Source organism: Ips typographus, linkage group LG2 (genome assembly GCF_016097725.1).
Source record: "Ips typographus isolate SLU linkage group LG2, UJ_Ityp_2.0, whole genome shotgun sequence".
Lineage (NCBI taxonomy): Eukaryota > Metazoa > Arthropoda > Insecta > Coleoptera > Curculionidae > Ips > Ips typographus.
The window spans coordinates 12326033-12347852 of NC_138423.1; the positions used below are offsets into that span (position 1 = coordinate 12326033).

A 21820-nucleotide genomic window follows, 5' to 3' on the forward strand; every position below is an offset into this window, starting at 1 on the left:
TGTCATTTTTCAGAGCGATCCTTCGACAAGGCTTTCCAAATTCAGCTATCTCCAGGCGTTTACAGTGATTGCAACCTTCCACACAAGGTCTTCGTGACACTGCGTCCGCGTTTCCGTGCAAACGTCCCTTTTTGTGTTCAATCTGGAAGTCATATTCTTGAAGTCTTTGCATTCTTCTAGGTTTGCGGCACTGCGATTGAATGTGCCCCTTTTCTCCACAGTTCCAGCATTCCAATGACCGAGTAAACGTGGTGGTTTGAGCGTTTCGGTTGTTCTGACTTCTTCTATTTAACGCTTGTACGATACTTCGTGGTTGCTCGTCTGTGGACTGTATTGAACAAGATTTGATGGACATACGAAAATAAAAACACTCCGCGTACTTCCAAAATGAATGTTTTATTTCCAAAACGTGATCGATTAGCGAAAGACTGAACCGGACTCTCGCGTCTATACTAACGAACTCTCCACAATAGAAAAAACATGCAACCGAGGTGCGAAAGTCGCCTCGATGACGTAGCGTCTGGATTTTGCATTTTAGGAAGATTAATACAATGCATTCTAAAAACGTAGCACTTAATTTCTATTTAAGGCGTTAAATTCAGAACATGAAGGTTTTGATTATTGCCTTAACAACGCTCCCATTAGTTCTTTTCGAAATGTCTCCAGCTGACGATTCAAGTCTGACTGAGTGATTGTGTGATCTGAATTGGAATATCGGTTTCTCGGTTCCGGTGTAAGGCTTCTGACTTGACGCACTCGAGTATGTCCTCGTGATACTTGCTTGACCGCCTCAAACTCCAAAGCGTAGGCAAGAGCATCATGCAATGTTTGGCATCTCGCTAATCGTATTGCTTGCTCTGTGTCACAATCTTTAAGACCTCGTACAAAAGCCCGTACTGCCATTCGCTCTCTAATGTCGTGAGAGGCCGTTGGATAGGCCAGACAAACTAATCGAGCAATGTCGGCTTCATACTGCTGAAGTGTTTCCGTGCTTCTTTGGGTCCTACTAGACAACTGAGCTTCGTATACTTGTTCTAGGTGCTTATTTCCAAATCTCATCTCTAAATGTTGGATTAAGTCGTCGTAGTTTTTGTACTGGCTCTCGTCCAAAGTCTGCAAAACCTCCAGTGCTTCTTCTCGAAGTGACAAAACCAAGGCAGTGGCTTTGTCACTTGATGTCCAATTGTTGGCCTCTGCGGCAGCCTCAAACTGTTTTTTGTAAACCTGCCATGAGGTCTTACCGTCGAAAACTGGTGGCTTAATATTTGAGCAGACACTAGAACTGGCGACTACGGTTGGCTTTGAAGACTTTTCCTGTAGTTTGTCAAATTCCTCTCGCAAGGTCTGAACGGTTTCCTCCATACCGCTTATTTTCTCATTTACCTTTTCTTCCAAAATTTCCATCCTGTTGTCCATTTCTCCTTTTATTTCATTTATTACTCGGTCTAATTTTTCATCTTGTCGTTGAAACTGGTCTTTAATTTGGTCTTGGCTTGCTTTGAACTGCTCTTGACTTATTTGGCTTGCTTTCATTTCTCGAATCATCTCCATAAGTTGTTTCATTCCTTCATCCATTTTGGCGCTTTGTTGTCGTGTACTCACACTCACAGGCATTCAACACACCTTCTGCTTTTGTCGGTTTATTCTGTCTTCCTCTGGATCTCTTCTTCGATTCTCCAATCCCACTTCTGACACCAAATGTACCGTCGTACTCCTTAATGACACACTTCTTGTACAACACTGTATATTAATTACAAACAATAAACTGACACTGAGTGACAACTTCAACTATCTGACAACCATCAACTCAACAACTAACTAACCAGGCCTGGTTCAGCTGCTTATACAGTGCGTTTTTTTTAACGCGCAACATAGGATTTCACGTGTTAAATTTTTAAGCCCATGTTAGACCATGTTATTTTGGAACTACAAGTATAAAACTTGACGGGTGGCTGTTTCGTACCCTGAAGCTTAAGTAAGTTTACCAATTCGGCCTAAAAAGTGTTAAAAAGCTTGCAAAAAATCATCTTTTTTCGAAAAGGTTTTATCGTTTCATACTCCCTGTATGCATTGTTGTTCTTTGTTGTTTTTGATACTGGCACGGCAGGTAGCAGGTAAAATTTGGCGTAGAAAGTAAAACAGGGTGATCATTAACTTTATATCAAGAAAGTTAAGAACAAAAGAAGTATTTTTATAAGTGAATTGTTCAAAGTGACCTCCGTTTGAAGCCAAACAGTATTCCAAACAATCATAAAATGCCCTTTTGACGTTCAAAAGATGTCGGGTCGTGATGCAGTCAAAATATGTCACTTTACCTGCTACCTGCCCTGCCAGTATAAAAACAACAAGGAACAACACTGCATACAGGGAGTATGGAACGATAAAATCTTTTCGAAAAAAAATGATTTTTTTTCCAGTTTTTAATCACTTTTTAGACCAAATTGGTAGACTTACTTAAGCTTCAGGGTACTAAATCCACACCAGTCAAGTTATAGACTTGTAGTTCCAAAATAAAATGGTCTAACATGGGCTTAAAAATTTAACACGTAAAATCCTATGTTGCGCGTTAAAAAAAACGCACTGTATAGGCTTCCATGGTTTCTAGAAAGTTCCCAAATATTCATGAAATTGACTTTCTCTCTCACACTCATTAAGCTATAACATAAATCTCTCTCTATATAAGCAACGGAGCCAGGATTTTCTAGAACACAGACAAAAGAATGTAGAACGTAAACAAAGCAACGTAACAACGTACAGGGGTAACAACAAATAACTAAAGAAATCCTAACTAATAATCAAAAGTTCGCTTCGCAACAATATAATTGCCACACTCGAGGTAATTCCAGGTATTATAAGGCACTTTGCCAGTATTACGAAGCATTTTGAGGTATTACAAGACATTTCAAGGAATTACGAGGCATTTTGAGGTATTTTTATGGTATATATTATATTTTATATTTCATAGAATTTTGAGGCATTGACTGTATATTTCAAAATGTTTTGCAATATTTTCATTGGAATTTTGAGCGAAATAAAGCCTAAATAAAGGAAATTTTGAGATATTTTAAGGAATAAATTATAGTAGATCAAGCAGTAGTCAATATAGTGTATCAATATAACAAAATTGACCGCACATTTACTTATTATGGTAAAATCTTTGTTACATGATATTAAGTTGAAACAATATTCATTACAAATTATTATAATAATTTACCAATTTTTCAACATTTAAACTATATTGTGAAGGTCACGTGACTGTTTTTGACAGGTGTCAACTGGACTTTACAGTGTTGCAAGCTCCAAAATTGCATAATCAAAGTCACGTGAAGTGTCTCTTACAATTTCAGCTTTTACAACTGTCTAAAATAGTCTAAATTTAATTTACCAAGTTTTTAAAGTTTAAACCACATTTTAGGGATCACGTGATTAATTTTGACATTTATCACCTGGCCTTTACAGTGGTGCAAGCTCAGAATTGCATTATCAACGTCACGTGACGTGTACTTTGCAATTTAAGTTTTTACAACTGTTCAAATTTTATTTTTCAATTTTCCAAAGTTTAAACTGCGTTTTGAAGGTCACGTGACTGTTTTTTGACAATGTCAACTGGTCTTTACAGTGTTACAAGCTCAAAAATTGAATTATCCATGTCACGTGACGTGTATTTTTCAATTTAAGTTTTTACAACTGTCCAAATTTTATTTATCAATTTTCCAAAGTTTAAACTGCGTTTTGAAGGTCACGTCACTGTTTTTGACAATGTTAACTAGTCTTTACAGTGTTCAAGTGTCAAAAATTTGGAAATACCTTTACGGTGTCACCTAACCTAACCGAAAAACTCACGTGACTTTTAAAAAAATGAATTTTAAGCTTTTAGGTCTTCAAAATTTGGAAAAGCAATCAGGAAATCTGAGGAAGTCATTTTTTTTATTCATTAATCCTTACGACATTTTGACAAGGGTCAAAATAACGTTTTAACGTAACTAAATTTAAAAATGCCACAAATGTGTAGGTAAACATTTAAAGGCATTCTGAGGCAGTTTAAGTAATTTAAAGGCATTACGAGATATTTCAAGGTAATATGAGGCATTTTAGGCAGTTTTAAGGCATTATTACTATGAGGCATTTTGAGCAATAATAAAGCATTGTGAGGTATTTCAAGGTATTTTGTATGCAAAAAGGCATTTTGGTGTACAAAAAATTATCGACAGTCTACCCCTCGTATGTAACGCATATAATATAGTATGACCAATTACTCTCAATGGACCAATAAATAGAATATTCGATTTTTATACATTGTGATACATTCTGTATTTATAAAATCCTCACTTTATGGAATTTTTGTTAGTTATAAAACAATTTAAAGAAGTAAAAAAAGTTTTTCAAAAGAGCGTTTTTCTTGCAAAAAATTATAAGTAAAAATATTTTTAGTGAAAAAAATTTCACATTGAACTAAAATTCATTCTTGTCAACTTAGGAGCGTCTTTTGACAAAAAGACTATTGTGACAAAAGACACGCTTATAGCAAAATTTGTCTATATTAAAAAAAAAACCGAGTGCATCAATAATTGGTATCTAAATACTAACTAAGCTCACAAGATAAAAGTAAACTTAGGTTAAAAACCTTTAAGGCAACACGAACACGTTTGTAAAACCATTCTTTTTGCACGTTTAATCTATCCGGAATACATTACACAATTAATTAGCGGACAGGCAATATTAATTTAATCAGATCTGGTTCAGTTGACTTTTTCTCGTCGTCGTGCGTTTAACATTTTTTACGAAAAAGGGCAGGTAATATTTTAAAAACGTTTAATCAAGCATCAATTCCAAGCTGTTCCATTAGCCGATGTTTCGCTGCTTCCATGAATATTAAATGCCGTGTAATTGCCTTTAATCCACAATAAAAAGCATTGAGGAGATTTTTTTTCGTGCACTTGTTTTTTCTGTAAATCGGTTTTTAAGTATTTTTATTACCCTATAAAACCACGATATTTCACTTTATTCCGATCATCTGATACAGATAAGTCCTTTGGTTTACTATCAGCATTTGATTTTTATAGATTGAGGCGGTCATATTTTTTAGAAATTTACATGCATAATTTATGACAGAATGGTATATTACTTGTTGGTAAAAAATAAACTAGATTGATTGACCGTTATTCAAAACTTCAAAAAAAAAACGAAATAGCACAGGTTTTTAACATTTTAAAGCACTATACAGAATGATTAAAAACACATCGTAAGCTACCAAATGATGAAGAAAACCACTCTGTAGGTATCTAGTTAAGTTCAAAATGTGTAGAAAATCCACTAATAACTTAAATTTTGACACAATTTTTACTTTACACCGAGGTGTTTTGACATTTATCATTGAAGCATTATACAAGGCGATAATAAAAGGACATTGTGAGCTACGAATAAGGAAACAGAACCATTATATAGCTATTATAGATGTCTATTTACTATGGTAATAACTATTCTGAATAGCTATCATAATAATTGATTATTCTCTTGATTGACTTTGTCCTAAATGCTTTTGGAAATTTCAGAATGACATTTTACAAGTGTATTAACCGAAAATTCATTAACTTAAAGTTAATAATTCCACTTAATAAATATATTTTAACTTTCATTATATTATTATATGCATATTATCATAATATTTAAATTGCATCTATAATTTTAATTTTAAAAAAACTCACCATTTATCTTCTGGCAGGTTTGCTTGACATAACGCCTGAAATAATTGGAAAACAGGGATTAAGATATTCACACAAATATACTTAAAATATTAAAATATTGCAGTAAATACAGGATTTATGTGTAATCATTTTATAAAACGTCACACAAGAGAGACACTTTTAGGAAACTAATTATTATACACACCACACCAGTGGCATTTTTTAAAACTGATCGCAGTGACGTAATCTATACAGCGTGAGCAAAAATAATAAAACAGATTATTTGCACTAAAAACTAATTTTATTTTCCACTTTGACAAAAAAAAATCAATTTTTAATAAATTATGATATTCTATTTATTAGTAGATGACAAAAACTGCACTTGACAGACAGAACTAACATCCCTCCCATTTTGTACTGTCGTCGTTCAAAATATGAGCTAGAGTTTCGTTTGAAAGTGACAAAACAAGTGAAAAAAGTCACAGTCTAAACTACACTTCTGCAATAACCCCTAAATATCTCTTAGTATACATCAGCACCTAGATTTATTTTAAAAAGTGTTATTTATTATACTGGCTCTAGCTTTAGAAATGCAAAATAAACTGATATGTTGGCATGTTAAATCTTTTTTTTTCAATAATACTGTTGGTGTCAAAAACTTTGAACTTTTAAAAAAATATGACAATATTGATTGATGCTAGATCTGTCAACTGGGATTTTTATATTTTTCCAAACTTTTTTTGATGCCATAACCGTTTTTCTTTCGGTCCATATATAAAAAAGTTGATGATTTCAAAGAAACGAAATGTTGGGATCAGTGCTCATAACATAAATAATATTATTATTTACTAAAATAAAAAATCTGAAAGATCACTTTTTTCAAAATATCTCAAAAATTAACCAAACTATTCCCGAAAACGTCGTGTATACAGCATTCAAATTGTGCAACTTTTTCCTAATTTAGACGAATTCGGAGATTCCCAAACAGTACATTCTTGGACACCCTGTATATTCAATAGAGTGTTATAATTTATTTATTTACGACAATTCCACTCATGTACAAAAAATGCCATATATACGTCATCAAAACACGGTTTGCTATCGGCTAATAAGGAAGGAAGAGAGTTTGCTAGCGGATAAAAAAATCGGATAAATTTTGCTGTTGATTTCGTCGTTTCCACGGATTTTCACTACACTTCTATTGTTGCAATGTCTTACCTTGGGATTTTTGCTGGCACTGTCAATTTTGATGTTTGTTCGTATTGTTTTGGTTATGGCTCGCTTCGGATAGAGTTCTACTGCAGAAAATCAAAAGAACCAGAAGAATGTATTTCTGCCAGTACAAGGAACTCGCAGTCTTTTTATATTATTGATTATATTCATGGAATTGTCTTATCAAATACCATTCGAGCTCAGATTTTGAACAGGATAATTTTTCCGCTTGTCTTCTCATACTTTCTTTATGGTACAAAACTCGACCTGTTTGGCAAAATCACTCGAGCTGCGCTCTCGTGATTTAGTTACAACAGGTCTCGTGCAGTTACACCACAAAGAAAGTGTTCTAAGACAAGCACAAAAATTATCCGGCTAAATCTGAGCTCTTGTGGTATTGCCCCCGACAATTCCACTCATGTACAAAAAATGCCATATATACGTCATCAAAACACGGTTTGCTATCGGCTAATAAGGAAGGAAGAGAGTTTGCTAGCGGATAAAAAAATCGGATAAATTTTGCTGTTGATTTCATCGTTTCCACGGATTTTCACTACACTTCTATTGTTGCAATGTCTCACCTTAGGATTTTTGCTGGCACTGTCAATTTTGATTTTTGTTCGTATTGTTTTGGTTATGGCTCGCTTCGGATAGAGTTCTACTGCAGAAAATCAAAAGAACCAGAAAAATGTATTTCTGTCAGTACAAGGCAGTCGCAGTCTTATTATATTATTGATTATATTCATGGAATTGTCTTATCAAATACCATTCGAGCTCAGATTTTGAACAGGATAATTTTTCCGCTTGTCTTCTCATACTTTCTTTATGGTACAAAACTCGACCTGTTTGGCAGGTCTCGTGCTGTTACACCAAAAAGAAAGTGTTCTAAGACAAGCACAAAAATTATCCGGCTAAATCTGAGCTCTTGTGGTATTGCCCCCGACAATTCCACTCAAGTACAAAAAATGCCATATATACGTCATCAAAACACGGTTTGCTATCGGCTAATAAGGAAGGAAGAGAGTTTGCTAGCGGATAAAAAAATCGGATAAATTTTGCTGTTGATTTCATCGTTTCCACGGATTTTCACTACACTTCTATTGTTGCAATGTCTCACCTTGAGATTTTTGCTGGCACTGTCAATTTTGATTTTTGTTTGTATTGTTTTGGTTATGGCTCGCTTCGGATAGAGCTCTACTGCAGAAAATCAAAAGAACCAGAAAAATGTATTTCTGCCAGTACAAGGCAGTCGCAGTCTTATTATATTATTGATTATATTCATGGAATTGTCTTATCAAATACCATTCGAGCTCAGATTTTGAACAGGATAATTTTTCCGCTTGTCTTCTCAAACTTTCTTTATGGTACAAAACTCGACCTGTTTGGCAAAATCACTCGAGCTACGCTCTCGTAATTTAGTTACAACAGGTCTCGTGCAGTTACACCACAAAGAAAGTGTTCTAAGACAAGCACAAAAATTATCCGGCTAAATCTGAGCTCTTGTGGTATTGCCCCCGATAATTTATATTAAAGAACAGTTTATAGTTAATAGAAGTTAGTTCATGCTTTTCTATTAGTCTGGTTGACCTGAAGCAAGCAACTGAGAAAAAGGAGATCCAGAGGACGTCTTATTGATTGTTCTGAGGTTTTTAATGAGTTTTAGATGGTGATCCATCTGTTACTAAAATTTAATTATTTAAAATGAGAATTGTTTGTAATTTTAGCTTTTTTGTGTCAATTCCAATTCTTTCTGCAAAACTTTTGTGTTCATCTCTATTGAAGCACCATTTTTAAACTATCGCTTTTGCCTATTTGGATGAGACAATTCAGGAATATTCTGTCTGATATACTAATAATTGCTTTCTTTTTATTTATTAAATTAAAAAATAAAAATCTAACCAGACAGAGATAAGCTTTGGGTTTGATCAATTTTCCACTAACCATTTGCTGTTCCTTATTGACCAACTTTGCGCTGTTTCGAACATGCTCCTTCCAAGTTCAAAGAAGCATAAGTGCAAAATCTTGTGTAAATCATCTAGATTCTCTTCATCGTAGCTTTAAATGGTTTTCATTAAATTTTGCTTCTTTTAACTCTGGAGCTGTTTCTATTGTATATATTGCTATTATTCTTCTTCTTCTTGCCATGCCAACAGCTTTTCGTGGTCTACTACTGGACATAGGCCTCTCCTTACTTCATTCATGTTTTGTGCCGTTTGATTCCAGTTTCCTCCAGCCTTCTCTCTGATATCATCCAGCCAACATTTCTGCGGTCTGCCAGCACTTTTTTTACGTAGACGCGGTCTCCATTGTACTATGCCCTGTGTCCACGTCCAACTCAGCTCCAATTCATCCGAGCTATTCTTACTGTGACATCCTCGACTCGTGTTCTTCTCCTCATCTCTACGTTTTCAACATGGCCCTCTCCTAGACTTATTCCCAACATCTTTCGTTCAATGGGTTTTTGAGTTATTCTAAGTTTATTTGCGGAATTAATGGTAAGGGTGACTGTTTCCATTCTGTAAGTCGAAACAGGGAGTATACAGGAATTAAATATGTACTTCTTTTCAGATTAATTGGGATATTTTTATCTTTTAGTATATGTGACAGTTTTCCTATAGCTGCCCATGTTTGCTGCACTTGTCTATTGATTTCAGCGGTATGGTTTTCGTTACCCAATTTAATAATCTGCCCCAAATAAATATACTCTTCACATTTTTCTATGACGTGATCTCCAAGACGTATAGCAACATTTTAAATTTTAGTCATAATTTTTGTCTTGCTTAGGTTCATAGTTAATCCTATTTTCTCTGATTTCATCTTGAGATCTTCCATCATAACTTGCAATTCTGCAACATCCTGACTTATGAGAACCACATCGTCCGCAAAGCGAAGGAGGTTTCGATATTTTCCATCATTGTTATGCCTTTTCTGCTCCATTCCAGTGTCTTGAAAACATCTTCCAATGCAAAAGAGTGAACAGCTTTTTATAGGGATTTTGTTGGTTTTTATGTCCTCTGCTATATTTATAATTGATGTTACGTTGTTGGAAATATTTTTAATCAGGTCTTTATACCTCAAGACATTATTTAAGACCTCAAAAATAGTCCACAGTTCTACGGAAGCCAACGATTGTTATAGTCAACCAAAGCAAAGTGAAGTGGTTCGTTGTATTCATTGCATTGTTCTATCAATAATCGGATTGACTGAATATGATCTATTGTACTGAAGCTTTCGCGGAATCCAGCCTGTTCAGGTGGTTGGCAATAATTAGTGATATCCTCAAACGGATCAATTTTGTTAACTAAACCGACAGTTCTTCAAATATTACATACAATTGAAGAACAATTAGAATACCCAGATGATCGGTAAGTTGTAGTACATATAATATGACTAGAAGAAAGAGAAGAAAAAGACCAGATGAAATGGTTGAAGTGCAAAACAATATTTTCCAAATGAATTAATTTTCTCGTGGCTTTTATTTTAATGTTATTTGCATTTGAATTCGGAGTTGTCAATATCATAGATGTTTCGACAAATGTAGTAATGTCACTAGACATTTTAAATATTCCTAGAAATATACCTAAAGATGCAATGTTGCCTTAAGTTCGCTTACTAGGTAGGGTTGAAATAAACATGGTGCATACAAATTTTATATTATAGGGAAACCTAAAAATTAGGGAAACCCTAGTAAAGTATTACCTAATGATATTTCTGTGCAAACAGGCATTAAATGGGGAGATTTTAATGGTAATATTAATTTTCTCTTTATCGACAATAGGTAAGACACTTGTCAAAATAACTAAAAAAATTCGGCAGCTGAAAACGAGCTGTGACGATTTTTCAGTGTAAAGCACTTTAGTGAAATAGCCATAAATAAACTTGCTGTTCTTAATTAATAAATACACTAACCTCAAAAATAGGAAAAAACGCGTTTAAAAACCCATCAGACTTATTTTAAGCAGCTTTCCTAACTACGGGACATCTAAATAATTATTATTTATTTACTCTTTCAGTTAGAGATTAATAATTTCTTGTTGTGCGTATACCGAGTGATTTGCATTTTGGCATAATTTTCAGTTTAAGAATCTTCCAAAATAGGAGGTACCATAATCGTCAATATTGACACTGGGTACTGAAAATGTTAAACAGGCGGATATGAAAGTGTATTAAAATTCATAATATATGAGAGACCCATTAGTTGATGGTACTGCGGTGTGATTCTTTTACCAGTAAATCGGGAACATATGCATATTAAAGTGTCTTTTGTAACCAGGGTAAAAAGGATGGATGAATTAATTGCAAGCTCATAATAAAACAACAAGTCTGGCTTTGGTAAACTGAGTGAAAGATGACTCAGGGTCAAAAGTGGCGCCAAAGCAGTTAATGGAAATTATGTAAAAAAGGTTCCTCGGGGCAAATTAAGCTTAGAAAAACAATGGAATGTTCAACGAATATTTGATATCAAACGAGAACAAGGTAGTTATTGTTCGAGTTAAACACGAAATGCAATATTTTTGCCTCGTGTAAAACAAGCTGGTTTACAAAAGGTATCGTTTTCCAAAACCATTTAAGAGGTTGTAAGTTCATTTTTCAAGTCCTTTTGTCTCCGAGGAAACGACACGTCGTACGAATAATAAACGTTATTACCAAACACTTTGTTTATAATGTAACAAGAGTCCTAAAGTGTGGTCGCACCTTTTTGGCACCCACGTCGTTCTATAGAGCACCGTTTTAATGAAAACTTATGCTGTGTTCTTGAATTTTTGATGTAATGTGACTTTTCATTTTGGAAATAGGATGTTAAAGTAATGATTATCGTCAATGAATATTTGGTGTGTACCACCGTTGTTTAAAATGTTTTAAAAAACTGTTATTTACCTAACAATTACGGAAATTCTTATTGCAACTGTTACCCTAGTAATTTACCTGCAAGGCATGTTTAAATACAACCTGCAATGGAAAACTGTGACGTGTATGACCGGCTTCAGAACCAAATAATTGATTAGTGATAAGATTGCTTTCTCGCACTAGTGCGGAAAAGCATCTCTCGCACTAGAACAGAAAAGTGAAACTTTCTAAACTAAAATGTGTGCGAAAAAATGTACTCCCATCCATTGGAGTAGAATAAATGTTTAGAAAAAACTAATGTACAGGATGTCTCAAATTCGATGGTTTTCCTGGGTACCTCCAAAAGTAGCAAAGGTATAGCAATGTACTCGATTTTTGTGAAAGAAACCTTCCACAGCTGCCCGCGTTTCTGAGATTTATCCATCGATTTTTTTTATATTTATCCAAATAGCGGTGCAACGCGCAAATCTTGGTTAGAGTCTTTTAAAGCCCTTTTTGTGCGTTAACAGTTTTTTGAAAATATTTCCCTGAGAAGACCCTTTAAGGCAAAAGTGCCCTAATGTAATCTGGTAAAGGGTGAAACTCTCTACAAATTTCCCTTTTTACACTTTTTCATTTTTTTCCAAATAGGCGAGTTACGCTTAGCGGAACTTAGACGTTTACATTTTTTAAAAATTACCAAAAAAAAAGATTTCATGATCAATCTTTTTATTCGTTTTATTCTAACCAGTTTTTCCAAAGTCACGTGATGTTTTTCCTGGTCTTGCTTTTTCCACTTTTTTTTACTTTTCTTATCTGTCAAAGTCTCATGACACACGCACACACAATTCCGCCATTTAGACCGTTTTTTGGTATAGTGTCAGGTGACTTTTTTTCATTATTACCCAACCATTTTATTCACGTGTTTTCTAGATCACGTGACACGTTTTGACAAAAATACGTTTTATAAAACTTTCTATACACTCTTTCATTCAATCGTGAATAATTGTCTTATTTGACCCATAACGTTTTGCCGCTAAATGGCGTCAAAGTTGACCGTCAATGTTTTCTGTTCAATTTTCATGCACTGTTTGGTTTGAACCTAAATAACTTCCTTATTTGACTGACATGATAAGGACTTTAATATGTCGATGGATAGCTAATAAAATGGGCTTTGTAAAAATATGAGAACTTTGGTTAATTGGTTTGACGGTTTGGCCGCTAGAGGACGTCAAAATTGATGATTTTCTTCACTTTTTTGATGCAGCTAATGAAATGGGCTTTCCAACGATATATCAACACTGGTGGGTTGGTTTATTAGTTGATGAAAAATGTTAAAGTTGATGAATTTAGTTTCCACTCTTTTAGTGCGGTGTTTCACACAGGCCCACACTATATAAACTTTTGTACGTCAATACAGCCAATGAAAGATATGATAACACTGGTTGGTAGGTTAAATCGTTTGGTCGCTAGAGAGCTTCAAACTTAACCAATTTTTCTCTCAACCTTGAAAGTCTAACCAACTTAAAACAGTTTTGAAACTTCTGGTGACATTTTAAAAGTTCTGAATCCAACAAATGCCATTTTGCTACTTTTGGTGTTTCTGACCTGCAAAACCGTTTGAGAACCTCTTGTAATACTTTCAAGACTCAGAAGACAGTTTGAAAGGCACTGGTGACATTTTGGTGTTTCTGAACTGCAAAAAAAACTTGAAAAGTATATTTGGTTCATATCTTAATAACAGTGTGTTACAGAAGAAAACGGATTAGATATTTGGATTCTACGTTAAATTTTCAATGGGCAACCAGTTCTTATGCGTCGCTAATAATAAAGAAAATACGAGGGGGTTCCAAATTGTCACACGGGAGCAGCTGTGGAAGGTACGACTGCTCCATCGTTCCTTTCACAAAAATCGATTAAAGATTTTCGAAAACCTTTGCTAGTTTTAGAGATAACCCCGTAAAACCATAGAATTTGAGACATCCTGTACATACATGCATGATGGCCAACTAAGAATTATATTATAAAAAATGTGTAAAAAAATTATTGAATACAACTTTTTAAACTACTCCTAAATTAAAAAATAAAACTAAACTTGGGAACTGTCAAATTACGTCATCGTGATGTCAAAAGGGCTCTGCTCGCTCCATGGAGCTTGAAAACGAATCTCGCCAATAATAACTTAATAACATATTTACAGAAAAACAAGTATTAGCCAACTACTTGTCTACTAAGTCATTGGGACACCCTGTACACATTAATACTGTTACTTCAACAAGTCGAATCCAAACAAATCGCCCTGATCCCACTTCTCGTTACTTTAAAAACACTATCTCAAGGAGAAAACAAAAAAAATACATGTTCGAGGAACCTTCGGAGCATGTTACGAGCACCCGGCCACCCAAATTGACGCATCAATGCTCACGCTATTTTTGGGCAGATGGATCTTTAGAGATAATTGGTGGCAGGGTTATTGCACAACCATTTAATTACCATGAAAAATGTGTGACCGTAAAAAAGTGTGGCGCCAACGTGGACTTCTTGTACAGATAACAAAACTAGAATTATAAATATGCATTTATTATTATGGTACATGCAAAGTCTAACGGAAAAATTGGTTTGATTGATTTCTATATTGAAAATCAATGTAAACTAGAATGACGTAACTGTTTAAAAAATATGCATTTTTGTCAATCTGTAGAAAAAAGAGAATACACAGTTTGACAGAAACCTTTAAATAATCAGTGAATTAAACAACCGTCAACCAATTCAATTTGATTTTATTTCATTTTCCATATTATAGTTTACAAACGTACAAGCATTAAAAGGTCAGTAACAATAATTATTATAAACTAATCATTGCAGACAGATTGGAGGATTTTAAGTACCGTTTAATCAATATTTATTTTACTGATTGCCACAATAACATTTACTGTCCTCTTCATAATTGCGGACTTATTTAAACAAAATACGGACATGTCGTTGGTTCTTCCGCGTTACCTCGAATTATAATTAGTGTAAATAACCAATGAGGGCTTAATTATGTGGCACTTATTGAGAGAATTTTATTAGAGTTACACCAGTGTAACAAAATAGGTTTTTTTTTAAATAAAATATGTTATAAATTGAAACGTTTATTATCAAACAAACAGATACTTTTCCCTTATATTCGGAGTACTACACACTTAAGCCGGCTTATCTTTGTTATGACGGTGACATTTAATTTACAATGTGTTAAATGAAATCTTCACTCACGTTAAGCCGGTTTAAAGTTAAGCCTGTTTAAGCTGGAAGTGTACGGGTCGAATATCATGGGAATGATGGATAACTGAAGACACTGGCAAATATTATATGGTCCGTCACCTGATTGTTATAAAAATTTGACGACAAATCGGTGGTTTAAGTAATTCGCAAAATTATCGGAAATTAATTTATTCACCATAAAAAAATTAATTAGTTTACTTAAGCAGTTGTTAATGTCAGACAGACTTATTGAGAAGTTAAGTAACATGATAAAATATAGCGATATGTTGCTGATTTAGTGTATTTTAGTTTATGATATTGAGACATATTTTATTTAGCACTTTTCCTAAACTATGAAAAGTATGGATGAGTATCATAATAGCTATTTATGTAACCAGTTACGAAAAGATCGATTTTGTGTAACGAATGAATGTTTGTAGGGCGAGCGCAGCGAGGTCCTACAATTTGAATGAGTTACACAATAAGACATTTTCGAAACGTGTTGCATACATAATTTTTTCTAATTTTGACCAAAAAGCGGTAAAAACCATCTTTTAAAGTGATTTAACACAAATATTCACTTTCATAGCACCTTGTATAAACAGTGACAACGACATGTTATGATGGATGTCGCCCATATGTTTCTACGGAAATGCATAAAAACGGAGTGATGAAATGAACTTTTCATAACAAGTTACATAAAGTGATACTTTATGTAACTAGTTACATAAAGTAAAACGTTTTGTCACTCTAATCAGTTTTGAAAAGTGGCACTTTATATGCCAAAATTAGAAAAAATTATTTTTTACTACTTAAGTTGTTTAAGCAAGTTTCTTCTCATTAGATGTTTAAGTTCCTGGAAAAAAACATCATCTTCATACATATACATAGGCATATAGTATTTTCAACTTTTTGAAGTCGTTTTCATTAGGATAGGATTTGTTCATTCCTAAGACCTATGATAAGTCTTGATGCAGATTAAGCTCTTCCAAGTCTATCTACAAAGTTAAAGCTTATCGTTATCTTCAGAAAAACTTTGTATCTTTTTTACTTTTCAGGTTTATTTTTCAAGACAAACATTTAAATAGTTACACATATAATATCTTCAACGACATCTTCTGCAAATTGTTTGGCAGCTCTCCAAAAAAAAAACATTTTTAACGAGGATCATTTGGTACTTATCTCCAGAATCTTTTTCAACCGTTCTCCTGTTTTTTCTTGTATATAATCTACCGATTTTAATAACATTATATGGTTTGCAAAACATTTTATATACTGCAAATTCCCCAATCCACAAATTTTATTTTGTAATGTTTTTTGCAGGTTATTGAATAGAAAATATAATGAAGATTCTAAAAATGAGCTTAAAACCGTAATTTTCTCACTCCAAGTGGGTTTTACCAACGACTTTGTTCTTGACTGTTCTTTCAAAATGAGTTTCCGGCAGTTCAAACTGTGACACCTCTTTTCTCCCTGATTGTACAAAATTTTGTATTAATTTTTTCAGGTTATTGAATAGGAAATTTAGTGAGGATTCCAAAAATGTGCTTAAAACAGGCAGTTTTCTCACTACAAGTTGGTTTTACCAACAATTTTTTTCTTGACTGTTCTTTCAAATTGTGTTTCTGGTAGTTCAAATTTCGACATCGCTTTTCTCCCTGACTATACGAAATTTTGTATTGTTTTTTCAGGTTATAGATTAGGAAATTTAATGAGGATTCTAAAAATGTGCTTAAAACAGTCATTTTATCACTCCAAGTGGGTTTTACCAACGATTTTGTCTTTCACTCTCCTTTCAAACTGTGCTTCTGGCAGTTCAAACTATGACACCGGTTTTCTCCCTGACTGTACAAAATTTTGTAGTAATTTTTTCAGGTTATTGAATAGGAAATTAATGAGAATTTCAAAAATGTACTTAGAAGAGTAATTTTCTCACTCCAAGTGGGTTTTACAGGCGATTTTGTCCCTGACTGTCTTTTCAAACTGTGTTTTTGGCAGTTCAAACTTTGACACCGCATTTCTTCCTGACTGTACCAAATTTTGTAGCGATTTTCAGGTTATTGAATGGAAAATTTAATGAAGATTCCTCAGCCTCTCTAGCTTGTTGCCATCTCTTCGCACAGTGTATCCAAAAATACCTTATGTTCGCCAGGCAGGTAGCAGGAGGTCTATTGCAGATGTTCAGTTCTCTAAGAATTGACTCGTTCGTCCTGTGCACCGTCCACGGAATGTGCACTCGGAACATGCGTCGCCAGCACCACATCTCAAAGACATCAATTATTTTTCTGTCAGTTTCTTTAATTGTCCACGTTTCAGCTCCATATTAGAAGATAGAAAAAATCAAAGATAGAACTAGTTTTATTTTAGTGTTATTCGTAATAGATCTGGCTAGTCGACTCATTGCACTTTTAGTTAGTCATATTTTCTTTCGGATGTCACTTTCACGTGAACCCGGGTCACTAATATATGAGGTACATTATACCTATTCTCAACAATTTGAAATCTTTGTAGAGCCTCTGTCAATTGCAAAGTGTTGGAACGATCAACTATCATGATATTGGTTTTCTCCGCGTTTATCACAAAGCCACAGTTATTGCTTTCTGTCTCCACTTGGGAGATCCAACATTTCATTTCCTCTTCTGATGCCACTATTTCGTATCTTCTGCATCTCTCAGACTCGTAATCTTTTTACCCGCAATTGATATTCCTTCTTGTCAATCATCCAATACCTTTCTCCGAGCCTTTCTCATTATGTATTTTCTTTGTTAAAAAGATGTGGAGAGAGGATGCATTCCTGACGAACGCCCCTGCAGGTTTTGAATGGGAGCAAGTGCCGGTTCTCTATTCTGATCATGACCATACTGTTGTCGAAAAGGTTTCTTGTGAGTGCAATTAGATGTTCAGGCACTCCCATCTCTCGAAGAACTCTCTATAGTATCTTCCAGTTAACACAGTCAAAGGCGTTTTGGTATTCCAAAAAGCAGATGATGATTTCTCTACGAGTTGTCGTAGAGTTAAGCATTTGTTCTCTGGTACAAACCCTGTGTGTTCCTGGAGATTCTGTCGATCCAAAAAGTTTCCTAAACGTCGCTTTATAATACGAAATAGAATCTTACTCGGGAGTGATATCAAAGAAATGTACGGTAGTTACTACAGTAGTTAGTCTCCCAGTATATTGTCACAGCCTGGTAATTTTCCTCTTTTCTGATGTGTTATTGCTTCTTCTACCTCTGCGCGCATGATGTCAGGTTCGTGCATTATTTCATTTCAGAACTCTATCGTCTCCAACTATGGTCTGTTCCTTAACAGATCTGTGCAATTAGATCTTTAGTTTAATTTTGGTGCGAGTGTAATGTCTTGACATATGTTGAATATGTACTTATCTTTGCCTTTACGACATTTCTTCTGGATATCTTTAGATAGGAATCTCTAAGCCGTTTCATCGAGAGGGTCTTTTTTCAGTTGTTTCCTCTGTTCCACAACTTGCCATGTTGCAAGCCATGTCTCCTCACTCACCCATGGTTTGCAATCCTTCACATTTTCTGGTTGGCAACATTGTTGCATTATATGTGTCATTCCCTTCCTTTTGTACTTGTACAACTCCACTGAAAGAATATGGGATGCTACTTCTTGTTGCATTATATGTTTGCTAATACTAGTTTAACACTGTCCCTGGAAGTGTCTAGAAATCTTCGCTGAAAGACCTACTATACAGGGTGGTCCAGTTTTAAGTGTCAATAATTCACCATTTGATAGCCAATCAATCATTTTTCTGAAAAATGTTTCCTAAGGAAGATACAGTCCTCCAAATTTCAATTTAAAAAATCGTTTTATAGTTTAAAACTGAACATTCAAGACTTGTGAAAGTCCAAATTTGTACTGAATAGTCTAAAAACTTTTTTACTACTAGGAATGGTCTTATGATTCGCTTTCTCAGACTGCCATCCTGGTTGAGTGTCTGAAACTGGCATTCAAGAACTAAAAAAAGTCCGGAAATCAAGACAAAGATTGTATTGTGCATGAAACTCATTTTTTACTACTAAAAATAATATAAAAGTTGACTTTTAATGCTAGAACTGACTTTACTAGGACTAAAGAGAGTCCAAAAGTATATTTTCAAGACTTTAATTGGTGTACAACTCAATTTTCTGGACTGGACAACAAGTCTAGAAGTAAATTAAATTTTCGGACAATTTTGTTTCTAAAAATTAGTTCTCAAGACTATTATTGTAGCATTTGGTATCAAAATTTTTTACTTTTATTACTGAAGAAACTTGACTTTTGGAAATAGTCTTAAACTCGATTTTTCAGTCTTAAAAAGCACTAAAAACAGTCTGAATTTCTTAGAGATGCTACAATTTATTGCACCTATGAGTGTAGAAGTCAATTTAATAGTGAAGAAGCTTGAAATAACATTTTCAAGACTATGGTCAGTGGACACACTGGCTTTTAGGCCTGATAAGTCAAAAACTTTGTAAAGATAGTCTTGAAACTCGATTTGAGACACTGAAAACAGCCTTAAAACACTAAAAACGATTCTAGTTTATTAAGAAATACCCGAATTTTTAGCACTGAGGTGTCTAGAAGTCGATTTAATAGTGACAAAGCTTGGAATGCCATTTGAAGTCTATGAAGAATGTAAAAAAGGTTTTTTAAGTTTGCTATGTCAATAACTTTCTGATGTCACTTTTCATTAGTTCAGTCACATTTTGGGGTTCAAGTCAATTTTTAAGGTTTAAATGTATAAATTTGTTGTAACAAATTCTTGAAAAAGTAGTTTTTATGTCTGAAAAGTCAATTTTTAGTATTATGTAAGTCTCTCGATTTGCATGAAAACTGGTTACAAACACAATTTTTAAGCTTCTGAAATTTTTATCTTTTCTAATTCAATTTTCAAAACTAGTCTTTTAGTTTTTCTGGAAACTATGAAAACTGGCTACAATAATATTTTTTAAACTTCTTAAGTGAATTTTCCGTTTCCAAGACAATTTTTAAGTTGGGTTGGGTTAGTTTTAGGTCTTTGACCGTAATAACGTGTAATAAAGTGCTTGTTCCAAATTTGATCAATATTGCTTCAACGGTTTGACAGTTATGACAAAAAAACGATTTTTTAAACAGAAATTTGAAGGACTGTATTTTCCTTAGGAAGCACTTTTCAGGAAAATGACATAATGAATGTCAACTTATTTTTTAATTGGCTATGGATTGGTGAATTATTGACATTTAAAACTGGACCACCCTGTATACATCATTAAAAGCCTTTTTTCGTGGAATGGACTCAACACCTCATCATTTTATTCAATACTCTGAGTGTTCGTACTGAAAATCCACCCTAAACTCATTGTAATTCAATTTTGCAAAATAATTAATAAAAATAAATGGACTATTGTTTTAAAAGTTACGAAATATGAAATTCATATACTACGCGCGGGGGTGTATACCCAGACACATAATTTACGTTCCAGTCGTCTATTCAGTAGCAGAAACTCCTTAAAACTGGCCATTAAAGCTGATTTTATAATGCCGCGTTTATGTAACATATATCTTTATGTGTTTGTTAAGCATTAAATTAGCAAAAATTACTGCCAGATTCCACATGGGAGGTTTCTCGTCGCTAAAAGTCAACAGCGACGTTATTAATTACTGCGAAATAATTTACTGAATAGTAATTTTACTCTTTATTTAACGACAGATCGTTAATCAACTATTCAATAAGGATATCTTGCACCTCTCATCGTCGAATTATTGAAATTCTATTAAATAAACGTCGTGAACAGAATAACAGGTTCCGCAATTAAGACACTGACTTCTCAATTTTTGAGAGAAACCTTTAATGTAGTTAATGACTATAAAGTGTGTATGGGGCATCTCAAGCGGCACTCGTATTTGTTTAATACTGTGCGAGATTTTCGAATTAAAAGGCGTTACGAAACATGACGAAACGAATCCGGTCATCATTAATTAAAATTTTCCTTCGTAACATCCTCAAACGTCTAGAAAAACCACAATTAACACGGGGAGACACGAATTCATACAAGGTCTCGTGGATTCTCGTCGCGTTCCATCAATTATAAAATTGTCGATGCAGTCCCAGAATTAATTTCGAATGTTAATCGTTGTGTTCGAAGACAAATTAGGTGTCAAGTGTGAATTTTAATTAGACTGTGTGTCGTATTTTTTGTGTTGATTTGGTCACAAAAAATAAAACAAAAGCAAGGCTCATAGATAGTATCGAGGAATGTTGTATGCACAAGGGCGACTTACCTAGTTTTTTTTATTAATGTAATGAAGGAAATTTGTTTCTTTCCTGGCTTAATAAATTAAGAGCTCACTAATCTATGCAACAAAAAAATACGAATATCACAAATACGAGGGATTCTCAGCACTAGAAAATAGTTTTATTACTTCACCAGGGCTACAACCACGAAAAGTTTTTTCTCCTTATGCACCCTTCGTCTAGCAGAGGAGAAAAACACAAAAAAGCGTCTTAACCTTACAGTTTTGACCAGGGTGAGTATTCTTGAAACGAGGGAAAGGAATTATCAAGAGAAAGACCTGTAGAATGTAACAGGAACCCGCCATTATCAGCTTCTTCTGTCACATTCAATCAACACTTCTCTTGAGAATTCCGTTCCCTGCTTTCAAGAATAGGCCCCCAGATATCATCGTAAAAGATACTCGTAAAATACAGGATGATCAACTACTACTAAAAAATTGCTAATATTTTTTCAATACCCTCTAAAATGAAACCCCTACAACTGAAAGGAAGTATGTATGAACTGTTGGTTTCCAAACGAAACACCCTGTCCATTATTACATCTTTGAATACTCCTAACGATTATAAGAGTTATTAC

General features: G+C 34.1%; 1 protein-coding gene across 2 annotated transcripts in view; it reads right to left on the minus strand.

The window, feature by feature from the left end:
* Positions 1-21820, minus strand: part of LOC145725371 (RNA/RNP complex-1-interacting phosphatase) — an 89374-nt gene that overhangs the window by 40079 nt on the left and 27475 nt on the right. The window contains exon 3 of one of the 2 annotated variants that reach the window (XM_081974111.1): positions 5706-5740. The exons of the other annotated variant lie outside the window; for it this stretch is intronic. Coding sequence (XP_081830237.1) covers positions 5706-5740 — 35 coding nt within the window. The remainder of the gene's footprint in view (positions 1-5705; positions 5741-21820) is intronic. 2 annotated transcript variants of the gene reach the window in all.